Source organism: Corythoichthys intestinalis, chromosome 4 (genome assembly GCF_030265065.1).
Source record: "Corythoichthys intestinalis isolate RoL2023-P3 chromosome 4, ASM3026506v1, whole genome shotgun sequence".
Classification (NCBI taxonomy): Eukaryota; Metazoa; Chordata; class Actinopteri; order Syngnathiformes; family Syngnathidae; genus Corythoichthys; species Corythoichthys intestinalis.
In genome coordinates this window covers 27,823,404-27,843,880 of record NC_080398.1, presented here as the reverse complement: position 1 = coordinate 27,843,880, position 20,477 = coordinate 27,823,404, and the positions used below count along the sequence as shown (strand labels likewise).

The 20,477-nt window shown below is 40.9% G+C and overlaps 2 protein-coding genes across 2 annotated transcripts in view; one reads left to right on the top strand and one right to left on the bottom strand.

Annotated features, from left to right (window-relative positions):
• Window positions 1–20,477, top strand: part of slc2a3b (solute carrier family 2 member 3b) — a 134,292-nt gene that overhangs the window by 56,793 nt on the left and 57,022 nt on the right. The window lies entirely within an intron of this gene.
• rasip1 (Ras interacting protein 1) overlaps window positions 1–20,477 on the bottom strand; it is a 40,243-nt gene that overhangs the window by 8,416 nt on the left and 11,350 nt on the right. Inside the window, exons 4-11 of the mRNA XM_057833620.1 lie at window positions 17,919–18,155; window positions 17,608–17,852; window positions 15,009–15,173; window positions 14,376–14,580; window positions 6,969–7,267; window positions 6,713–6,874; window positions 4,136–4,176; window positions 3,755–3,909 (exon numbers count right to left, since the gene is read on the bottom strand). Coding sequence (XP_057689603.1) covers window positions 3,755–3,909; window positions 4,136–4,176; window positions 6,713–6,874; window positions 6,969–7,267; window positions 14,376–14,580; window positions 15,009–15,173; window positions 17,608–17,852; window positions 17,919–18,155 — 1,509 coding nt within the window. The remainder of the gene's footprint in view (window positions 1–3,754; window positions 3,910–4,135; window positions 4,177–6,712; window positions 6,875–6,968; window positions 7,268–14,375; window positions 14,581–15,008; window positions 15,174–17,607; window positions 17,853–17,918; window positions 18,156–20,477) is intronic.

Genomic DNA, 20,477 nt, shown 5'->3' with positions numbered 1-20,477 from the left:
TGCGCAAATCTGCACACACTCTTAAAATTGTAATGCTTCACTTTTAGTACTGATGTTCTTTTAGTGATGAGCAGTGTCGTGTTTGAGCCAAGCCTACTTTTTGGATTTGATTTCAGTGGACCATAACAAAATCTTTCAAACACATGTGGGAAAATGTGTTACGGTGCGGTTTCTGCAGATGGATCTGTGGCTTAGTCAAGGTGGAGGCAATTACTAAGGGATTGAATCACCGCAAAACTTAATGACTTCTGCTAAAAAAGCAAAAAAGAATGTCAGCAAAGGTCTATGAGAACAGCTAACTTTTATTTGGGGTTAATCGGAAACACTTCAACAGTTAGCAGGTGTGCTGTTTTCCAATTTGACATGTGTTTTAATGTGAATTGATGTTATTGAACCTAACTTTATCTATTTAAATATTAAAATATTTATATAACCTTAACCCTTGATAGGGCACTTATTGAACTCACTGGCTGGCATTAACGGCGCTAGATGTCCAATTCAAGTTGAGTGGGGGGGGGCAATCTTGCGATTGCTGCCCACTCTCCCAGTCAAATTGGATTGGACGTCTAACGCCGTCAGTGGCAGTGAAAGCATTCACAGCCAGTCCTCAGAGTTCAATTATTTGTTGGGCATCATGTCAATTGCTAGCAATAAGTTAAATACTGGTGATAGACCGATTATCGGCCAGGCTGATTGTCGGCGCCAATATTTGGAAGTTTGACGTGTATCCGTTTCGGCCGTTTTTAAATCCGACCGATCGATATGAAAAAATCCATTTAAAATTGGGTTATTTCGGCTGAGGTGCAGCCGTGCCTCCGTCTCCTGCCTGTTGTCTCCTGCTCTAGTAGGCTAGGTTCATCCCGCTGGTGTTAATGCGCAGTTCCGATTTTTTATCATACTTGTTTTTTTGGCGTGCCCGTTCATACTGCCTTTGTCCATTGAGGCCGTTCAAGTATCACGCATGGGCACTAATTCGCACTCCGAGATGCGCTGTACAAACTGACCTGCATGCACAGAACCATCAAAACAAATGCTAGCTCAACATTATTCTAGGGCGATCATATTTTGATATCCAAAAAGAGGACACAAATAACAGACATAAATAATCCCCATTTGGTCTTATACAGTGGTATGAAAAAGTATCTGAACCTTTTGGAAATTTTTCACATTTCTGCATAAAATCTGATCTTTTTCAAAATAACACTGATGAAAAAACAGTGTTTGCTTTAACTAAAGCCACCCAAACATTTATAGGTTTTCATATATTAATGAGGATAGTATGCAAACAATGACAGAAGGAGGAAAAATAAGTCAGTGAACTATCACATTTAGTATTTTGTGGCCCCCTCTGTGGCAAAAATAACTTCAACCCGATGTTTCCTGTAGCTGCAGATCAGTCTGGCACATCGATCAGGACTAATCTTGGCCCATTCTTCTCTACAAAACTGCTGTAGTTCAGTTGGATTGGCATGGCTCAGTGGTAGAGTAGTTGTCCCCCAACCCAGAGGCTGTGGGTTTGATTTTCTGCCCTGATGAACTCGCCTAAGTATCCTTGAGCAAGATACTGAACCCCACATTGCTCCTGTTGCTGCGTCTCTAGTAGGTGGATGGCGATGTAGTGTAAAGCGCTTTGAGCGCCTTGAAAGTTGGAAAAGCGCTATACAAGTATAACACCATTTACCAGATTCCTGGGATGTCTGGCATGAATCGCTGTCTTTAGGTCATTCCATAGCATCTCAATGGGGTTCAAGTCTGGACTTTGACTTGGCAACTCCAGAATGTGTGTTTTGTTCTTCTGAAACCATTTACTTCTGTGTTTTGGATCATTGTCTTGTTGCAGCATCCATCCTCTTTTTAGCTTCAACTATATGAAAGACAGCCTCAGGTTTTCCTGCAAAACATCCTGATAATTTTTTGAATTCATTCTTCCATTAATGATTGCAAGTTGTCTAGGCCCTGAGGCAGCAAAACAGCCTCCCTCCACCATGATTCACAGTGGGGATGAGGTGTTGATGTTGGTGAGCTGTTCCATTTTTCCTCCACACATGACGTTGTGTGTTACTCCCCAAAAATATTTTGCCAAAACTGTGGAGTGTCCTAGTGCCTTTTTACAGTAATTAAATGAGCAACAATATTTTTTTAGACAGCAGTGGCTTCCTCTGTGGAGTCCTCCCATGAACACCATTCTTGGATATACACTACTGTTCAAAGGTTTGGGGTCGCTTTGACCCCAAACTTTTGAACCGTAGTGTACATAATGTAGCAGTGTACATAGTGAAAAATCCCATATGATACACTACGGTTCAAAACTTTTACCGTAGTGTAGTTCTACATATAGTTGATGTGTGCACAGAGATATTGTACTGTACCAGTGTTTTCTGTAAGTCTTTAGCAGACACGCAAAGGTTCTCCTTTTTAACCTCTCTGAGTATTATGCGCTGAACTTTTGGCATCATCTTTGGTGGACGGCCACTCCTTGAGAACGAAGCAACAGTGCCAGACTCCCTCCATTTGTAGACGACTTCTCTGACTGTCGATTGATGAACATTCAGCCTTTTAGAGGTGGTTTTGTATCCTTTCCCAGCTTTATAGAAATCAAAAACCCTTGATCGCAGGTCTTCAGACAGCTCTTTTGACCGAGCCATGATGTACATAAGACAATGCTTCTCATCAAGACAATTCTTACCAGGTGTGTGTTTTATAGTGGGCAGGGCAGCTTTAAACCACTCATCAGTGATTGGGCACACACCTGACTTAAATTGTTTGGTAAAATTGGTTTCAATTGCTCTTTGTCTCCTTAGGCAGAGGGTTCACTTACTTATTTTTCCCCCTTCTGTCATTATTTGCATGGTATCCTCATTAGAATATGAAAACCTATGAATGTTTTTATGGTTTTAGTTAAAGCAGACACTGTTTTTACATCTGTGTGATTTTGACAAAGATCAGATTAGGGCTGCAACGATTAATCGATTAACTCGAGTATTCGATGAGAAAAAAAAGATTCGAATTAAATTATGCTGATTCGAGTATTCGTTTGATTAAAGTGGCGTTGCAATGGTTGATTTTGAAAGTGATTGATGCCCTTTAGTCTGCCTCATTTCACATGGCTGAATCCGGCTGCTCCATGTTAAGACCAGCATAAGCTAAGTTTTTGTTTGAGGTAATGTTTGTTTTAATGCATCCGTAATTTAGTTTATAGGTATATTTAGCCATTTATTGTGGGAATATGTGTCTGAACCATTTGCTAAGAATATTGTAAAAAAAAAAAAAAAAAAGCGTTTGATAGCATTTAAGCTAGCCAATTGTTCTATTGTTGTGCATAGATTCGTTTTTTTTTTTTTTTTTTTTTAAATACCGTTTGAGGCTCAGCTAAGGTATTATAATTTTTCATGTTCCTTATCCGATTACTCGATTATTCGAACTAAGTAGTTCATCGATTAATCGATTACTAAAATAATCGATAGCTGCAGTCCTAGATCAGATCACATTTGATAGTGATTTTATGCAGAAATGTGAGAAATTCCAAAAGGTTCAGATACTTTTTCATACCTCTGCATTCCATATCTAAAGAAGTTAGATGCCCAAAGACTCAGAATAAGATCAATTCACTTTGTAAGCTTTTGAGGTTTTTGCTGTTTGGAAATTGAATTTTTGGCCTTTTTTTATTCAAAATTAGCATGTTCTCTGTCTCTCAATTCTCCATAGGTATAGAGGTAGGGTAAGAATTTATTTGTATCTTTATATGTCCTCTCACCTTCAAATTCCCACTCTTTCTCCATGACCTCCACTTTAACCTGAAAGAAGTTGAGGAGCTCGGTTGCATTGGACATCCAGAACATCAGAGGTCGAAGGTCAGATGACAACTTCTGGACATTGGCTGTACTAATCTCTTCTTCCGGCTCGTTGGAACTGGACACAACAGGTAATGCCATTCTGAAATTAGTTCCTTACATAATTTTGGCTTGAGTAATAACAGGCTGGGTTATTTTTACCCGACTCAATTTTGCAACTTGCTTTCATCATACCACAAAAATGTAGCGCAGTCATAACAGCGCAAGGGCAAATGTATCATGAATTGCTTAGCCCGAGGCTGCTAAATGAAACAAACATGATGTCGGAACAAAAAAGCGCTTACTTTTGCGTGGGATGCTTATCCCCAAATTCCTTAATGTTATCCTGTAAAGACATTTGGAGACAGAAGAGAAAAGTTTAGAATGTAGGTGGAGGAGCAGCGACTGCAGCACTATTTGGGCCCTGCAGCCAGGACCATTACAGCACATTTTCCGACAAGTAGGGAGTGACATCAGCTCGTCTCCGTAATTTAGCGTGCCGCAATGACGAATGACGAGCATATTGCATGTCTGCTTCTGTCTTAATCAATGTACGAATTACTGATGATACCCACAATCCTTTTCTACAAAAACAAAAGTGAGACATTAAAGCTTAGTGATGATAGATCTCTAAAAGTAAGGTATTTCTGTGAGTTTTTTTATTTTTTAAATCAAAAATCACACAAAAACTTCAACTCCTCTCATTAGTACCCTCTCCTCATTTACCCTCATTTACCCGGCTATCTCTGACATCATCACCAAATCCAAATCCACTACCCGTCACCTTGATCCTCTTCCCACTGCCTTCATCAAAACTTGTCTTCCCTCAATAGCCCCCCTCGTCACTACTATCATTCACTCTTCACATACATCCGGTACGGTCCCTCCATGCCTCAAAACTGCTTCCATCACACCCATTCTAAAGAAACCCAACCTGGATCCCACCAATTTCAATAACCTCCAACCTACCTTTAATTTCCAAAATTCTTGGAAAAAAACGTTGCATCCCAACTCCATAACCACCTAATTACCAATGACATTTACGAGCACTTTCAATCCGGTTTCCGCCCCCTTCATAGCACCGAAACAGCCTTACGTAGAATTACAAACGACCTCCTCATAGCATCCGACTCCGGTTTATTATCAATTCTCGTCCTCCTCGACCTCACTGCCGCCTACGACACAATTTCCCGTACAATCCTTCTCAACCGGCTCTCCTCCATTGGTATTACCCACACACCCCTTTCCTGGTTCACTTCCTACCTGTCCAACTGCACACAATTCGTCAAACTTGGCCCCCATAAATCCAGTTCCCTCCCTGTCTCAGCTGGCGTGCCCCAGGGCTCTGTCCTGGGGCCGCTCCTCTTCATCATTTACATTCTACCCCTCGGTTCCATCTTCCGCAAACACAACATTCACTTTCACTGTTACGCGGATGACACCCAGCTCTACATATCCTCAAAACCAACCGCCTCCCTCCCACCTTCCTCCCTCACCCTCTGCTTAGATGACATTAACTCCTGGTTCTCCTCAGGGCCGGCCCAGGCCATTTGGGGGCCCTAAGCAAAATAATGCAAAGGGGCCCATATTTTTGGCCCACCATTTCATCACTGTGTACTGTGAAACCCATACATGCAATCCAACCCATACGTCCATATTTTGTATATTAATCAGATTTTGTTGCACTGCATACTTCAAACTTCTCACCCCAAATGATTGTCAGAACTTACAGTAGATAGCGCCAAACCTTTTTCTAAAAGAGGAAAGAAAGAAGTTAAGGAAGAACTTTTATTTTTTTAAGCTTGTAATCAAGTATCAAAACTCACAAAAGTCAAATAAAGCAAACTGTAGTAAACAAAATAGAATATAAATTAAACAATTGCCAGATTGGGGGCCCCCTAGTGGTCAGGGGCCCTAAGCAGCTGCATCGTCTGCATATAGGCTGGGCCGGCCCTGGTTCTCCTCCAACTTCCTCCTACATAACAGCTCCAAAGCAGAAGTCCTCTTAGTTGGTACCAACGCAACGCTCTCTAATGTTCATAAGTTCTCTATGACCATCCACAATTTACCGATCTCTCCTTCGTCTCAGGTTAAAAGTCTGGGTGTCATCCTCGACACCACACTTTCCTTCCGGTCACATATCAACAGCATCACCAGATCAGCCTATTTCTACTTTCGCAACATTTCTCGCCTCCTCCCTTCTCTCACCCGCCATCCCGCTTCCACCCTGGTCTGTAATCTAATAACCTCCCGGCTCGATTATTGCAACTCACTGCTCTTCGGTCTCCCTAACAAGTCCCTCCAGAAACTGCAGCTCCTCCAGAACTCAGCATCACGCCTCATCACTCGAACCCCCGCAACGCACCACATCACCCCCGTCCTCCGTCAACTTAACTGGCGTCCTGTCAAACAAAGAATCAACTACAAGATCTTCATCATCACCTTCAAAATACTCCATGCCCTGGCCCCTCCCTACCTTTGCGATCTTCTCCGTCTAAACAATCCAACCCGTTCACTTCGCTCTACCACTATTCTTCCCCTCTCCGTCCCCCGTGTCCGCCTCTCCACCTTTGGTTCCAGAGCTTTTAGTCATTGCGCCCCCGAGCTCTGGAACTCCCTACCCCCTGATGTCCGCAGCATATCTACTCTATCACTTTTCAAATCTAGCTTGTTTGTAGGTGACCAAACACTTATTTCCCACTCTATTTTGGAAATAAATTCTTTAAAAATCAAACAATGTGATTTTCTGTTTTTTTTTTTTCCACATTCTGTCTCTCATGGTTGAGGTCTTTTCAAGTAGGAGAACTTGCACAATTGGTGGTTGACTAAATACTCATTTGCCCCACTGTATGTGCATTTCCACATTGAATGAAAAGACTTGCCCAGACAATTTCTTTGATCTGGTTGGCAGCCTTAAGTAAGATTTGCGGTGTTAACGCAGGGTCGAGGCGCTTGGAGGCGTGGTCAATCATGATTGACAGCAGATACGCCGGCGCCAAAGGTCCTCCTCCGGAGTCAGGAGAGGAGTTTTTTGATAGTATCTCCTATAAAAAAAAAGAGAAATCGATATATATTGTATTAATTATGTTAGCGCTGCACTAGTGAGATAACACAAATGAGAAAACAAAAAGGCCTCACCTGCAACAAGGCATCAGCATTCCGAGGATGGAACTTTAAAACCGATTCCGTGGATCCCAAGTAGTGCCTCAGTGCCTCCTGTTTGTCCACCAACCCCGAGGAACAGCAGGGGTGCGAGTCATCCGAGTGACACTGCAGCGTCAGCGCCAAAGGCGCAACCGGGGAGACGCGGGGGTCACGGTACAAGAAAAGGAAGTGGTTTCCGAGACCAACGACATCGCCCGATTTTAGAACGGTTTCCCTGTAGAGAGCCACCCCGTTGTGGGTGACGGCACCTCCTCGGAATGGTCGTATTAATGCTGAAATAAGGAGAAAGATGAGAGTGCAATAGCATGTCAGGGGTTGGGATGTCACTGTGGTGCCTTGAGATACGAGTTTAATTTATGGAATCATTTTCCCTCAAATTGAACAAATTGAAATTCCATTAATCTATTGCTGCCTCACCAAAAACTAGGGGAGTAAATCATAAACTTCATAATGATACGATACAATGTTTGACAGTATAGTGGTACCTCTACTTACGAACGTCTCTACAAATGGAATTTTCAGGTTACAACACTACTCAACAGGAAAAATATTGCCTCTTGTTATGAAGAAATTTCAGGATATGAGAGGCAAAACTACATTCTTGGCTGCTACTCGCAGCTCACAGGGTTTACTGAACGTAACATACTTATAGCTGCTCAACCATTGGCTTTTGTCTAGCTTCTTCCTGGCATCCAATTGGATAAGAGAGACCTCTACTGTATGTGTATGTGTGTATCCCAGTGTCTTCCTCATTCGCAATGACGTGTTCCGACAGCTTTACATGAGTGTATTAACTTTTGTTCTTTACTCTATCCTTTGTTATTTTACGTTATGCCCAACTCTCATTTTATGTTTATTGTGCAATAATCCAATTGGAACATGAATTTGTTATTTGTTTTTGATGCATTTTTTATGCTTTATAGAAAATTTGTGTCTAAATTTTGGGGGGGCTTGGGACAGATTAGGGCATTTACATGTAAAACGCGTCTCTACTTACAGAATTTTCAGGCTACGAGACATTCCAAAACCAATTAATTTCATAAGTAAAGGTACCACTGTATTATTAGGGCTGTCAAAATTAACACATTAACGGGCGGTAATTAATTTTTTAAATTAATCACGTCAAAATATTTAACGCAATTAATGCATGCGCGGAACGACCCACTCTAGCATTGCCGTGAACAGACTACAATGGTGCCGTTTGAAGTATATTGAGAGCTAAGGGCAGAGACAAGCAAGTGGAGTGGACGCAGGTGTTACCGGCACCCGCCAAGGGGGCCGCTGTTATTTTCAATGTGACCGGCATTGTCAGATTGAGCAGTGAGGAAGAAAGTGGTCGAGCGAGAGAGGGAGCGAGAGAGTAGAGAAAGTGCGCAGTTAGCGCAGGCCCAAGTGCTGCGTTCCCCACATGCTTTTGTTTTGTTAATAAGAGTATTCACAAAAAGCCATCTAACGCCTCTCGGTGTTTATATGTACGCCGCCGTCTTCCTCAAGAGGTAATCGGACGAACCGGGCCATCTGACAACAATGAGCTAACATGATTCACCGGTCCAATGGGGTCCATAGCACTACCAATTTCCTAGCAGGATGAATTGGCAACGCAGACATTTATTGGAGCCGCCCTATTTAATGGACGCCCTATTTAATTTACAATTGTTATAACTATTGTGGCAAGCAACATGGGGAAGTATAATTTGAGATGATCATTTACTCAACACCATGTTATAGACCCTACTCACCAACGTCACAGAATGACGTGTCGCTGTATCCGGCCGCCATATTTTCCTTCTCTGTTTAGCCCTATTCTCAATGGTTTCAATTAGTCATTCAGTTTATAGAGCAATTCATGGAAGCCCCGGTGCTTTCAGACGCTGTAAACTCATTGGATGCGTTGCATAAAAGGCGTTATGTGGAAAAGCTTCAGTCTATCCATTCGCCAGATCCATATTTGATGCCTAAATCGATATTTTTTGACCCGCTGTCTTTGCCCTCTCTGCCTGACATCTGCTACCCTGATATCTACAACTAACTTGTCCACACAAAATCAGCCTATTCTCACGAAAGTTTGAAAAACTTTAAGAGCAGCACTCTAAGCAACATTACCCGTGTGACCCAATTTTCTAAAATGGCGACAATCAATTAAAAAAAAAGTTGACTGCGATGGCCGACGCTTCAAGGACATGTGGATATTGGACTATTTCTTCAATAAAACACGCAACAACTGTGTCTGCCTCATTTGCAAAGAGACAGTCGCTGTTTTTAAAGAGTTCGATGTGACGCGATAATAATAAGAACAAGACACGCTGACATGTACGACGTTACAGGGAAGATACGCAGCGAGAAATTATAGCAACTTGAAGCTAATTTAATTTCACAGCAGCAGTATTTCGCAAGACCCCGAGGGTTGAAAGAGAACGCCACAAAGGTGAGATTGTTGAAATTATGAATTAAAAATAATAATAATAATAAAGCAAATGTGACACACAGAAGGGCTTGCTAAAATTTCTTTAAATGTATTTTTCTACGTAAATCAGCCCAGGTAGCCCCCCACATTTTTACCACACCAAATCTGGCCCCCTTTGCAAAAAGTTTGGACACCCCGTTTAACCGATGATCCGTAGACAAGGCCAGCTTCTTTCACTTGTTACCAGCTAAATATTATTCAAAAAATAAAGATGGTGGAAGAAATAAGCATCTTGAATTTGAAACGATATGTTGTCGGCGATTAGCCTCGCAATGATCTTAATTGTGGTTGTCAGCCCAAAACCCTCTAAATATATATTAAATGCATCTTACCAGATATAAAATGACTACTACATAATCTGTGGTAATCGTTTGGAGCCCAGTTTTCTCGTCGAATTGCAGCAGTCCATCTCGCTCTCCTCTCCAGGTCTCTCGGAATACGGTAGAACCTCAAGTCTCTCCGTCTATCTTCTCTGTTATTGCAACCGACCGCCACAGACCCCTTCACCATTTTGATTATTATTGTTAAAGAGCAGAAAAACACGCCATAATAGGAGGAATTTACGTAGCGGTAATGCATCAACAACGACGAGTTTACGGACAATAGACCCTACTCACATGACATTACAACCACGCCCCCGCGCCATATTGTCCGTCAACTCGTCGTTATCTATTTGTATTTAACGTTACAGACATAATATGTTACACTCATCCAGAGTCTTTAGTTTAGGCTTAAGGTAGGGTTATCAAATTTATCCCAAAAATGGCAGTAATGAATATTTTTGAAAATGTATCACCTTATAATATTTAACGCAATTGATGCATGCGTTGCACGACCCATTCACGCATTGTCGCGCTCAATCTGTAATGGCACCGATTTACCTATACAGAGAGATAAAAGGCAGCGTAATATGAGTAGAGTGAATTTTGGCAGCCTTTGGCACCCTTTTTAATAGGCTAAAGTCTTACAATCCCTCTTCCTATGATTAGAAATTTCATGGGAGGCAATGTGGGGAAACAAGGTAGAAAGTAATCTTTTTCTTAACACCTTAAGTTATTTCCCAACGCAGAGAAGATATATCAATTGGTAGCACTGCGCACAGTCATGGTTCCACTTCCCATCATGCATTTGGGCATGCGCACAGTATCTGTAAGATGTGCTTTAATGCATTTGCACACTAACAGTATTTACAATAATTAATGCAATTATGTGTGTTTAAAACTAGGTGTTATGATTATGTTTTCTCATGTAACAGTCTATTCACTTGTGCTTTAGTGCTTACACAATGAAAAGAGTAAGGTTTCTGTTTTCAGTAAACGTCACCATAATGTTTCATTCTGGTTTCTGTTCTCAGTAAATGATACAATAACAGCTATTTCTCGATAAAACAAATCTTACGCATGTGCAATGAATGCTCTCCCACTTTTCAATAAAAGGCTGCGTTCCTCAGGGGGAGGTCAGAGAAGCTTGTTGTGAGCCACTCGCTCCGCTTCAACCTTCCTCCTGACGGCCGTCAGCGTAAAAACGTATCTCCGTCTCCTGTCTGATCCTTGCCTTCGACCCTCCCCTAGGTCTTTATTGTTTTCTTAGTTCAAGTATTAAGTTTAGACCTAACAGTATCATTTACTGAAAGCTCAACAAATACACTAGATGGCAATATTTAGTCACAATATACAAAGTCACAAGTCCTTCTATCCGTGGATCCCTCTCACAGAAAGAATGGTAATAATGTAAATGCCATCTTGAGGATTTATTGTCATAATAAACAAATACAGTACTTATGTACTGTATGTTGAATGTATATATTCGTTTTATTCATTTTTTTCTTAATGCATTGCCAAAATGTATATGATAGGGAAAAATTATCGGGAATGATTGGTATTGAATCGGGAGCAAAAAAAAGCAATTGGATCGGGAAATATCGGGATCGGCAGATACTCAAACTAAAACGATCGGGATCGGATCGGGAGCAAAAAAACGTGATCGGAACAACCCTAAAATTAACTCTTTCTGTGCCATTGATGATGATCCTTCTGTTTTGAATCTAAATGACCATTTGAACTATTCATTCCTTGTCAGCCCTCCCAGTTCAAATGGATTGGATGCTTTTTGCCATCAATGGCAGCCAGTGAGTTAAAAGTGGTTATGGCCCCTAATAACACGCTAAAGTTAATGAGGTTTTTTTGCCCTATAAAGGGTTATTACAATTTTTTTTTCTAATATTTATTTAATTTAGTTTTACTTTAACATTTTAATGTCAACTGTCTCTGTGAAGCCCTTTGGGATCTTTTGAGGATTTGGGATTGTATAAATAAACTTGACTTATCTGGGAAAAGTGATAAAAAGCTAGAAAAATCTTTTTTCCCACTGAACTGCTGCTGGTCGTCAAGTTCCTTGGTTGAATTTCATGCCTACGCAATAGTTACATCTTAGAATTTTTGCTCTTAAGTAGGAGTGGGAACCTCTTGGTACCTCACGATACGATTTGTGATACAAGCTCACGATAACAATGATCTCATGATATGGCGATACAATGATTATTAATACATTCTTCAGGAAATCATTGTACAAAATAACTAATAAACAGAAAAACAAGCTATTTTAATCCCTTTGCTGCAAGTTTATCACTAGTTCACGCCCAATCCATTTGAACTGGGAGGGTGGCAGAAAATGAACTCCTCCCACTTCCATGGCCATCAGTGGTAGCGAGTGCCAAGCAACGAGGTCATTTTGGGCCATTTCAGGCCATTACCTGTTGTTTTTACAATCATTTCCTGTTGCTTTTGGGCATTTTAGGGTCACTCCATGTTGATTTGGGTTACAGAACAGGAAATGACATGAGAATGAGTTGGCGGTGACTCAAACTCAAGTTGAAGTGACCTGTAAATGCCCTAAAATGAACAGAAAGTGACCTGTAAATGCCACAAAAATTGGAAAGAGTGTCTGTGGATGCTCTGGTTTCGAACGAACGAACGAACGTTTATTTTGCCCTTCCCGGTCTTAATGGATTGGACGTCAAGCGCCGTCAATGGCAGACATAGAGTTAAACTAGACACTATTGTGGTGGAAGACTTTGGTAGCAACTTGTTGATTCTAAACATTGACACCTTTTTAAAATGATATCTCAATTCTTGGCATGAGCATATCGATAACCTTTTTGGGATGCATAGTATCAAGATATATCATCATTTGGATATTTAGTCACACTCCTACTCTTAAGTCGAAGTCAAAATCGATGAAGTGCCAATATGTACCTTAAAGAAAGATCTTAAATCTGTTCATTTGTATCTCAAAGCACCATTGGATATACTACGGTTGTATGAACAAGTATCTGACCTTTTTGAATTTCTCACATTTATGCGTAAAATCACCATTAAATGTGATCTGATCTTTGTCAAAATCACACAGATAAAAAAAAAAAAAAAAACTGTCTGCTTGAACTAAAACCACCCAAACATTTATAGGTTTTCATATTTTAATGAGGATAGCATGCAAACAATGACAGAAGGGAGAACAAAAAGTATGTGAACCCTCTGCCTAAATAGACTGGTGTTAGTCAAGTGTGTGCCCAATCACTAATGAGTGGTTTAAAGCTGCCATGCCCACTATAAAACACACACCTGGTAACAATCTTGATGAGAAGCATTGTCTGATGTGCATCATGGCTCGGTCAAAAGAGCTGTCTAATGAGGTGCGATCAAGGATTGTTGATTTGTATAAATCTGGGAAAGGATACAAAACCATCTCTAAAAGTCAGTATATTCATCAATCAGCAGTCAGAGAAGTTGTTTACAAATGGCGAGAGTTTGGCATTGTTGCTTCTCTCCCAAGGAGTGGCCATCCACCAAATATGACGCCAAGAGTTCAGCGCAGAGTACTCAGAGAGGTTAAAAAGAACCCTAGAGTGTCTGCTAAAGACTTAAAGAAATCACTGGCACAGTCCAATATCTCGGTGCACTCATCAACTATGTATATGTAAAACAATGCCCAAGAATGGTGTTCATGGGAGGACTCCACGGAGGAAGCCACTGATGTCAAAAAAAACATGTTGCTTAATGTTCGCAAAAAAGGCACTTGGACACTCCACAAGTTTTGGCAAAATATTTTGTGGACTGATGAAACTAAAGTTGAATTGTTTAGGAGTAACACACAATGTCATGTGTGGAGGAAAATTGGAACAGCTCACCAACATCAACACCTCATCCCTACCGTGAAGCATGGTGGAGGGAGCATCGTGTATTGAGGTTGTTTTGCTGCCTCAGGGCCTGGACAACTTGCAATCATTAATGGAATAATGAATTCAAAAGTTTATCATGATGTTTTGCAGGAAAAACTGAGGCTGTCTGTCAGACAGTTGAAGCTAAAAAGAGGATGGATGCAGCAACGAGATAATGATCCAAAACACAGAAGTAAATCAACTTCAGAATGGTTTCAGAAGAACAAAATACATGTTCTGGAGTGGCCAAGTCAAAGTCCAGATTGAACCTCATTGAGATGCTGTGGTATGACATAAAGACGGCGATTTATGCCAGACATCCCGGGAATCTGACTGAACTTCAGGTGTTTTGTAGAGAACAATGGGCCAAGATTAGTCCTGATCAGTGTGCCAGACTGATCTGCAGCTACAGGAAGCGTCTGGATGAAGTTATTGCTGCCAAAGAGAAGTCACAAAATATTAAATGTGATGGTTCACTTACTTATTTTTCCCCCTTCTGTCATTGTTTGCATGCTATCCTCATTAAAATATGAAAACCTATAAATGTTTGGGTGGTTTTAGTTAAAGCATACACTGTTTTTTCATCTGTGTGATTTTGACAAAGATCAGATCACATTTGATGGTGATTTTATGCAGAAATGTGAGAAATTCCAAAAGGTTCAGATACTTTTTCATACTACTGTATACAATGTATGTCTACCTCGCCCAGTAGGAGTTTCGGGAACAGCAGAATCCCTCCTCACGAGTAAGTGCCTGGCCAAGAGGTCAGGTGCCGACAGGAACGTATCCACCTTGAGGGGCTTCTTCCCTTTCCTCTCTCTTTCTTTGTCTTTCTCCCTCTCCCTTAATGTGGGCTTTCTCCCAAACACGTGCGTATGTCCCGCCATAATATACAAAACAAAATCCTAAAGGAAAAACACAAAAAGGTGACTGATTCATGGGAGGTCTGGCGGTTTGCATCAACCCTTCATCAGATATCGAGGCTAACATAAAGGAGTTGATATTATACAAAGTGTGTCACAGTTTGCTACAAAAGGCATCTGTGTGAGGTCATTGTGTGAGATTGAGTGATGAGCGCGCAGCCTCTTATGTTTTGGAAGAGGTACGTTGTCCGGGCATTGTGCTTGTCTGCAGATGTTTGGAGTTGGGAGAGGCCAGATGCTATGCAGCGATTACAAGCATGCAGGTATGATGTCACGACCTGGGCGCGCGAACGTGGTTGCGTCGCGCCCCATTTTATTCATCAGCGCTAGCATCCACGTCACTACAAGTGGCTCATCGGTGGTTAAGATTTTGTTTGTTATTGTGATTAGATCTGTTAAGCATGTCTTGCCTTGCTCTGGTCGTAACCCTGCAGCAACAGGAAGTAAGGTCGGTCCGTAGGCGGAAGGATCAAACTTTGGGACATCATCTCCAGGTCACAGTTTGTGTAGTCTTTTTCTTCCTCGGGCGGCTGGTGCGTCCAGCCGACCTTTCCCTCGGTTTTTGATGCTCTGACCTGAATTTGTTGACAAAAAGAAAGAACATAAAATGACTCGTTCTATGATCATGGGTTTGTACTGTGGATTTACACACCCCACCATAGCTTTATTTTACTTTAAATGTATTTATTTATTTTCTATTTATTGGCTGCCATTGACGATGATAGTCGTCCAATACAATTTGACTGCGGGGCTTACAGGTCCTCCTTGTCAAAATTGATTGGACGTCTACCGCTGTCATTGGCAGCCAATTAGTTAATGTGACTTGTAAACTGTACAATTTAGCTAAAAAAAAAATGCTCATTTACTGCCATCCCTCCCCAGTCAAAATGGACTGGACGTTACAGTTAATGAGTGTTTTTATTATACATTTTCTTTCTTTTCTTTTTTGTTTTAAATGACTTTAGCAAGTACTCTGTGAATATTCTTCATAGACCTGGGCTGGCAGTAAATGAGTAAAGCAAAGAAAAGTAAAATAAATAAATAAATACATAACAGAGATAATGTTATAGCAGAAGTGTGCACAAAGCTACACAACTAGCCATTTTGTACTGCAATTGCGGGCAACATAATATGAAAAAAATAATAGTTTAACTGGCTACTATAAATAGTCTCCACGAAAAAATAAAAAAATACATTTTAAAGACGTAACCTGTAAGTTTACCACATTTGTGAACAATAAAACAAAATATGCATTTACAAATGACATGAGAAATCCCAGCTAAGTATTTGAAATGGAGTTTTCACATCAAAAAATATATATGTATTGTTATGTAGGTTAGGTTCATACCGCAGGTCTTAATGCACAATTCAGATTTTTTTGTCATATCTGGGTTTTTTTGGCGTGCCCATTCAGACTTCAGACTGCCTTTGTCCAGTGAGCCCTTTCAAGTATTACACATACGCACTAATTAGCATACTGACCGGCATGCGCAGAAGCATCAAAACAAATAACTAAACATGCTAGCTGTATATCATTCATCATCAGACATTAATAATCCCCGTTTAGTCTTATATTCAAAGTTTATATGGACTGATAGGGCGCATACATGCACTGTGCTTGCATAACACATGCACATACAATAAGCTTTATGTATGCATCGTCAGTTTGCCCCAACTCAGCCATGTAGGCAATGCTAAAATATTGCTCATTTGGCGAACAAAAAGAAAATCGAGGATTATCAGGCTTATCCTTTTCTTCATTTTATTTCATTTTTCATTTTTAAATTTTTTTTTATGACTGTGGTCAAGACCGCCTCCTGCGTAAAAGCCGAGTTCAAGCTAGCCGCTAACGCTAATGCACAGCTACCTTCGCTCGCTGCCTTCCTGTCTGCCGCTCTCGCTCTTTGCTGATGTGGTTGCTGCATGAATTCTGATTTGGGAGATTTCAGAGTTCAGACCGCCGCCACATTCTGGAAAAATGTGGCCCAGATCGGATTTAAACCACATATGAAAGTGACCCAGATCGGATTTGCAATGGTCAACTTCTATGCCACTTGTCACATTCAGACTGTCAAGTTAACCCTTTAAAGCCTGCAACATGAAGCAATTGTCAGAGAATCCCAAAATTTAAATAATAAGGTCCTAATGGTACTTTTTTCCAATTTTTAAACAAAAGAAAAATCAAAATGAATATGTGTAATAAGCGCTCTAGAATCTATAACCCCTGGCTAAATCCAGATTTTTTTCCCTCGTGGAACCTGCAAATGCATGTGTTGACTTGCATCCATTGTTATTATTATTTTTTAAATAAATTTCAAAATTCTAAATTAGAGTCTCAAAATAATGAAATTCTAAGTGTATCAAATGTGATAAACTAGGCTATAAGGGGTTAATGCCTCACTCGAGTGGAAAAAACACGAAAAAAATCGGATTTGTGCATTAAGACCTGCAGTATGAACCTAGCATTTGATTTTCATGCATACAGTATCTACATTATTTTAACCCCAAGTGATCTGTTTGAATAGAAAATTGCTAGACTTAGACAGTACTTTATTACATATAGTAAATTTTATTTATGTATTTTCTTTCCCAATTAGGTTATGGGTCACATGATTCATGGTGGAAAACCTTTAGAAATTGTTTATTTTGACTTCTTTTTTTTTTTTTTTTACTATCACAAGAAACTGGCATTTTAAGAGGGGTGTGTAGACTTTTTTTTTTTTTTAAATCCCTGTAGAAAGTGAAGTCTCAATTTATCACACAAACACACAAACTCAAAAGAAGATGGACATTATCGCCATCTAGAGGAAAGGTTTAGCCTTGGCCGAGGGCTTTGCTTAACAGATCCACAGAACCAACGAGTATTTGTTTCTCAACTTACTTGCAGCATTACACAAAAATACTTCCCTAGGAATTCTAAGGAATGATTTAAAATTCAAAGCCTTAAAAAAAAAAAAAAACATTTTGAGATTAAATGTTCTTGCTCAAACTTGATAGCATTTTCCTCACCTCTCCTTGCTGCGGGTTGATCATGCTCACAATGTTTTTCCTATCCTGCACCGCTCCGTTGTTGTTCGCGGGCCGGTTGCCACCTCCACGGGGGTCGTTGGTCACATGGTTGCCTTGGCGGCGCCTGAGGCTGAGGTTCATGTCACTGATGCTCCTCCTGAGCTCTGAGTTCCTTCCGCGGTGGCCGCGTTCGGCCTCCTCCGCCGTGCCCCCTGACGACATCCTGCTTCGCCTCCAGCGCACACCTGTTGGCCAGACAATCCGAGGATGAGCGTCACCTCACGTCAGCTGCTCCGATGACCTCCGCATACCTTGGTAGCTCTCCCGCTCCTTCTCCTCTCTTTCATAGTCTTCCTTCCTCTGAATTTCAAAGCGCCGCTCGAATCCATCCTTGGGCCGCCACATGTCAGCCAACAACAAGGGACACTCCCATGGGGCTACATTTCTGCGAGACTCCATTTCCCACTTGATAGTTCCATCTGGCTGCTGGATGGGCTTTCCGATGACATCACACAGCAGGAAGTCTTCAGGGTTGTGTTTCTGGAGAACTAGAAGGTAATAGAGGAAGGGTGGAAGTGCTGTTGATGTTTACATTATGTCAGAGGTAGGGGAAAGTCACATACAGTGGGGCAAATAAGTATTTAGTTAACCATTAATTGTGCAAGTTCTCCGACTTGAAAATATTAGAGAGGCCTGTAATTGTCACCATGGGTGAATGTCAACAATGAGAGACAAAATGTGGAGGAAAAAAAACAGAAAATCACATTGTTTGATTTTTAAAGAATTTATTTGCAAATCATGGTGGAAAATAAGAATTTGGTCAATACCAAAAGTTCATCTCAATACTTTGTTATGTACCCTTTGTTGGCAATAACGGAGGCCAAATGTTTTCTGTGACTCTTCATAAGCTTTTCACACACTGTTGCTGGTATTTTGGCCAATTCCTCCATGCCGATCTCCTCTAGAGCATTGATGTTTTGGGGCTGTCGTTGGGCAACACGGACTTTCAACTCCCTCCTCACCCCGTGGCGTCAAAATGATAACAAGAACGGTGAGCAAAAATCCCAGAACCACACGGGGGGACCTAGTGAATGACCTACAGAGAGCTGGGACCACAGTAACAAAGGCTAATATCAGTAACACAATGCGCCGCCAGGGACTCAAATCCTGCACTGCCAGACGTGTCCCCCTGCTGAAGAAAGTACACGTCCAGGCCCGTCTGCGGTTCACTAGAGAGCATTTGGATGATCCAGAAGAGGACTGGGAGAATGTGTTATGGTCAGATGAAACCAAATAGAAATTTTTGGTAGAAACACAGGTTCTCGTGTTTGGAGGAAAAAGAATACTGAATTGCAAGATACCCACTGTGAAGCATGGGGGTGGAAACATCATGCTTTGGGGCTGTTTTTCTGCAAAGGGACCAGGACGACTGATCCGTGTAAAAGAAAGAATGAATGGGGCCATGTATCAAGAGATTTTGAGTGAAAATCTCCTTCCGTCAGCAAGGGCATTGAAGATGAGACGTGGCTGGGTCTTTCAGCATGACAATGATCCCAAACACACAGCCAGGGCAACAAAAGAGTGGCTTCATAAGAAGCATTTCAAGGTCCTGGAGTGGCCTAGCCAGTCTCCAGGTCTCAACCCCATAGAAAATCTGCGGAGGGAGTTGTAAGTCCGTGTTGCCCAACGACAGCCCCAAAACATCACTGCTCTAGAGGAGATCTGCATGGAGGAATGGGCCAAAATACCAGCAACAGTGTGTGAAAAGCTTGTGAAGAGTTACAGAAAACGTTTGGCCTCTGTTATTGCCAACAAAGGGTACATAATAAAGTATTGAGATGAACTTTTGGTATTGACCAAATACTTATATACCACCATGATTTGCAAATAAATTATTTAAAAATTAAACAATGTGATTTTCTGTTTTTTTTCCACGTTCTGTCTCTCATGGTTGAGGTTTAACCATGTTGACAATTACAGGCCTCTAATAATTTCAAGTGGGAGAACTTGCACAATTAGTGGTTGACTAAATACTTATTTGCCCCACTGTACTTCTAAGAGTAGTTTTACTAAGCCATACATTTTACTTTTACTTGAGTAGATTTGTGAAGAAGAGTCGCTACTCTGACTTCGCTACTTTGGGCTACAACCCCTTGCAAAAAGTATGGAATCACCAGTCTCGGATGAGCACTCATTCAGACATTTTATCATGCAGAACAAACTCGGATAAAAAGCTTTGAAAAAATAATGAATTAGTTCAAAATTGCAACTCTTTAGCATTCCGAAACACGAAAAGAAATGAATAAAAACATTGTGGTGGTCAGTAAATGTTACTTTTATAGAGCCAGTGCAGGGAAATATATATGGAATCACTCCATTCTGAGGAAAAAATATGGAATCATGAGAAACAAACAAAGAAGTAACAATCAAAACACATCTCTAGTATTTAGTAGCACCACCTCTGGCTTTTATGACAGCTTGCAGTCTCTGAGGCATGGACTAGATGAGTATTCTTCATCAATTTGGTGCCAACTCTCTTTGATTGCAGTTGCCAGATCATCCTTGCAGGTCGGAGTCTTGCTGTGGACCTTTTTTTTTTTTTCAATTTCCACCACACATTTTCAATAGGGTTGAGGTCTGGGCTATTTGCAGGCCATGACATTGACTGGATGAGTCTTTCTACAAGGAATGCTTCAACAGTTTTAGCTCTGTGGCTTGATGCATTGTCATCTTGGAAAATGACAAACATATTTTCAATTGAAGGGATAAGAAAGCTGTCTAAAATTTTGAAGGGATAAGAAAGCTGTCTAAAATTTCAATGTGAACTTGTACATTTATTGAAGATTTAACCACAGCCTTCTCCCCAGTGC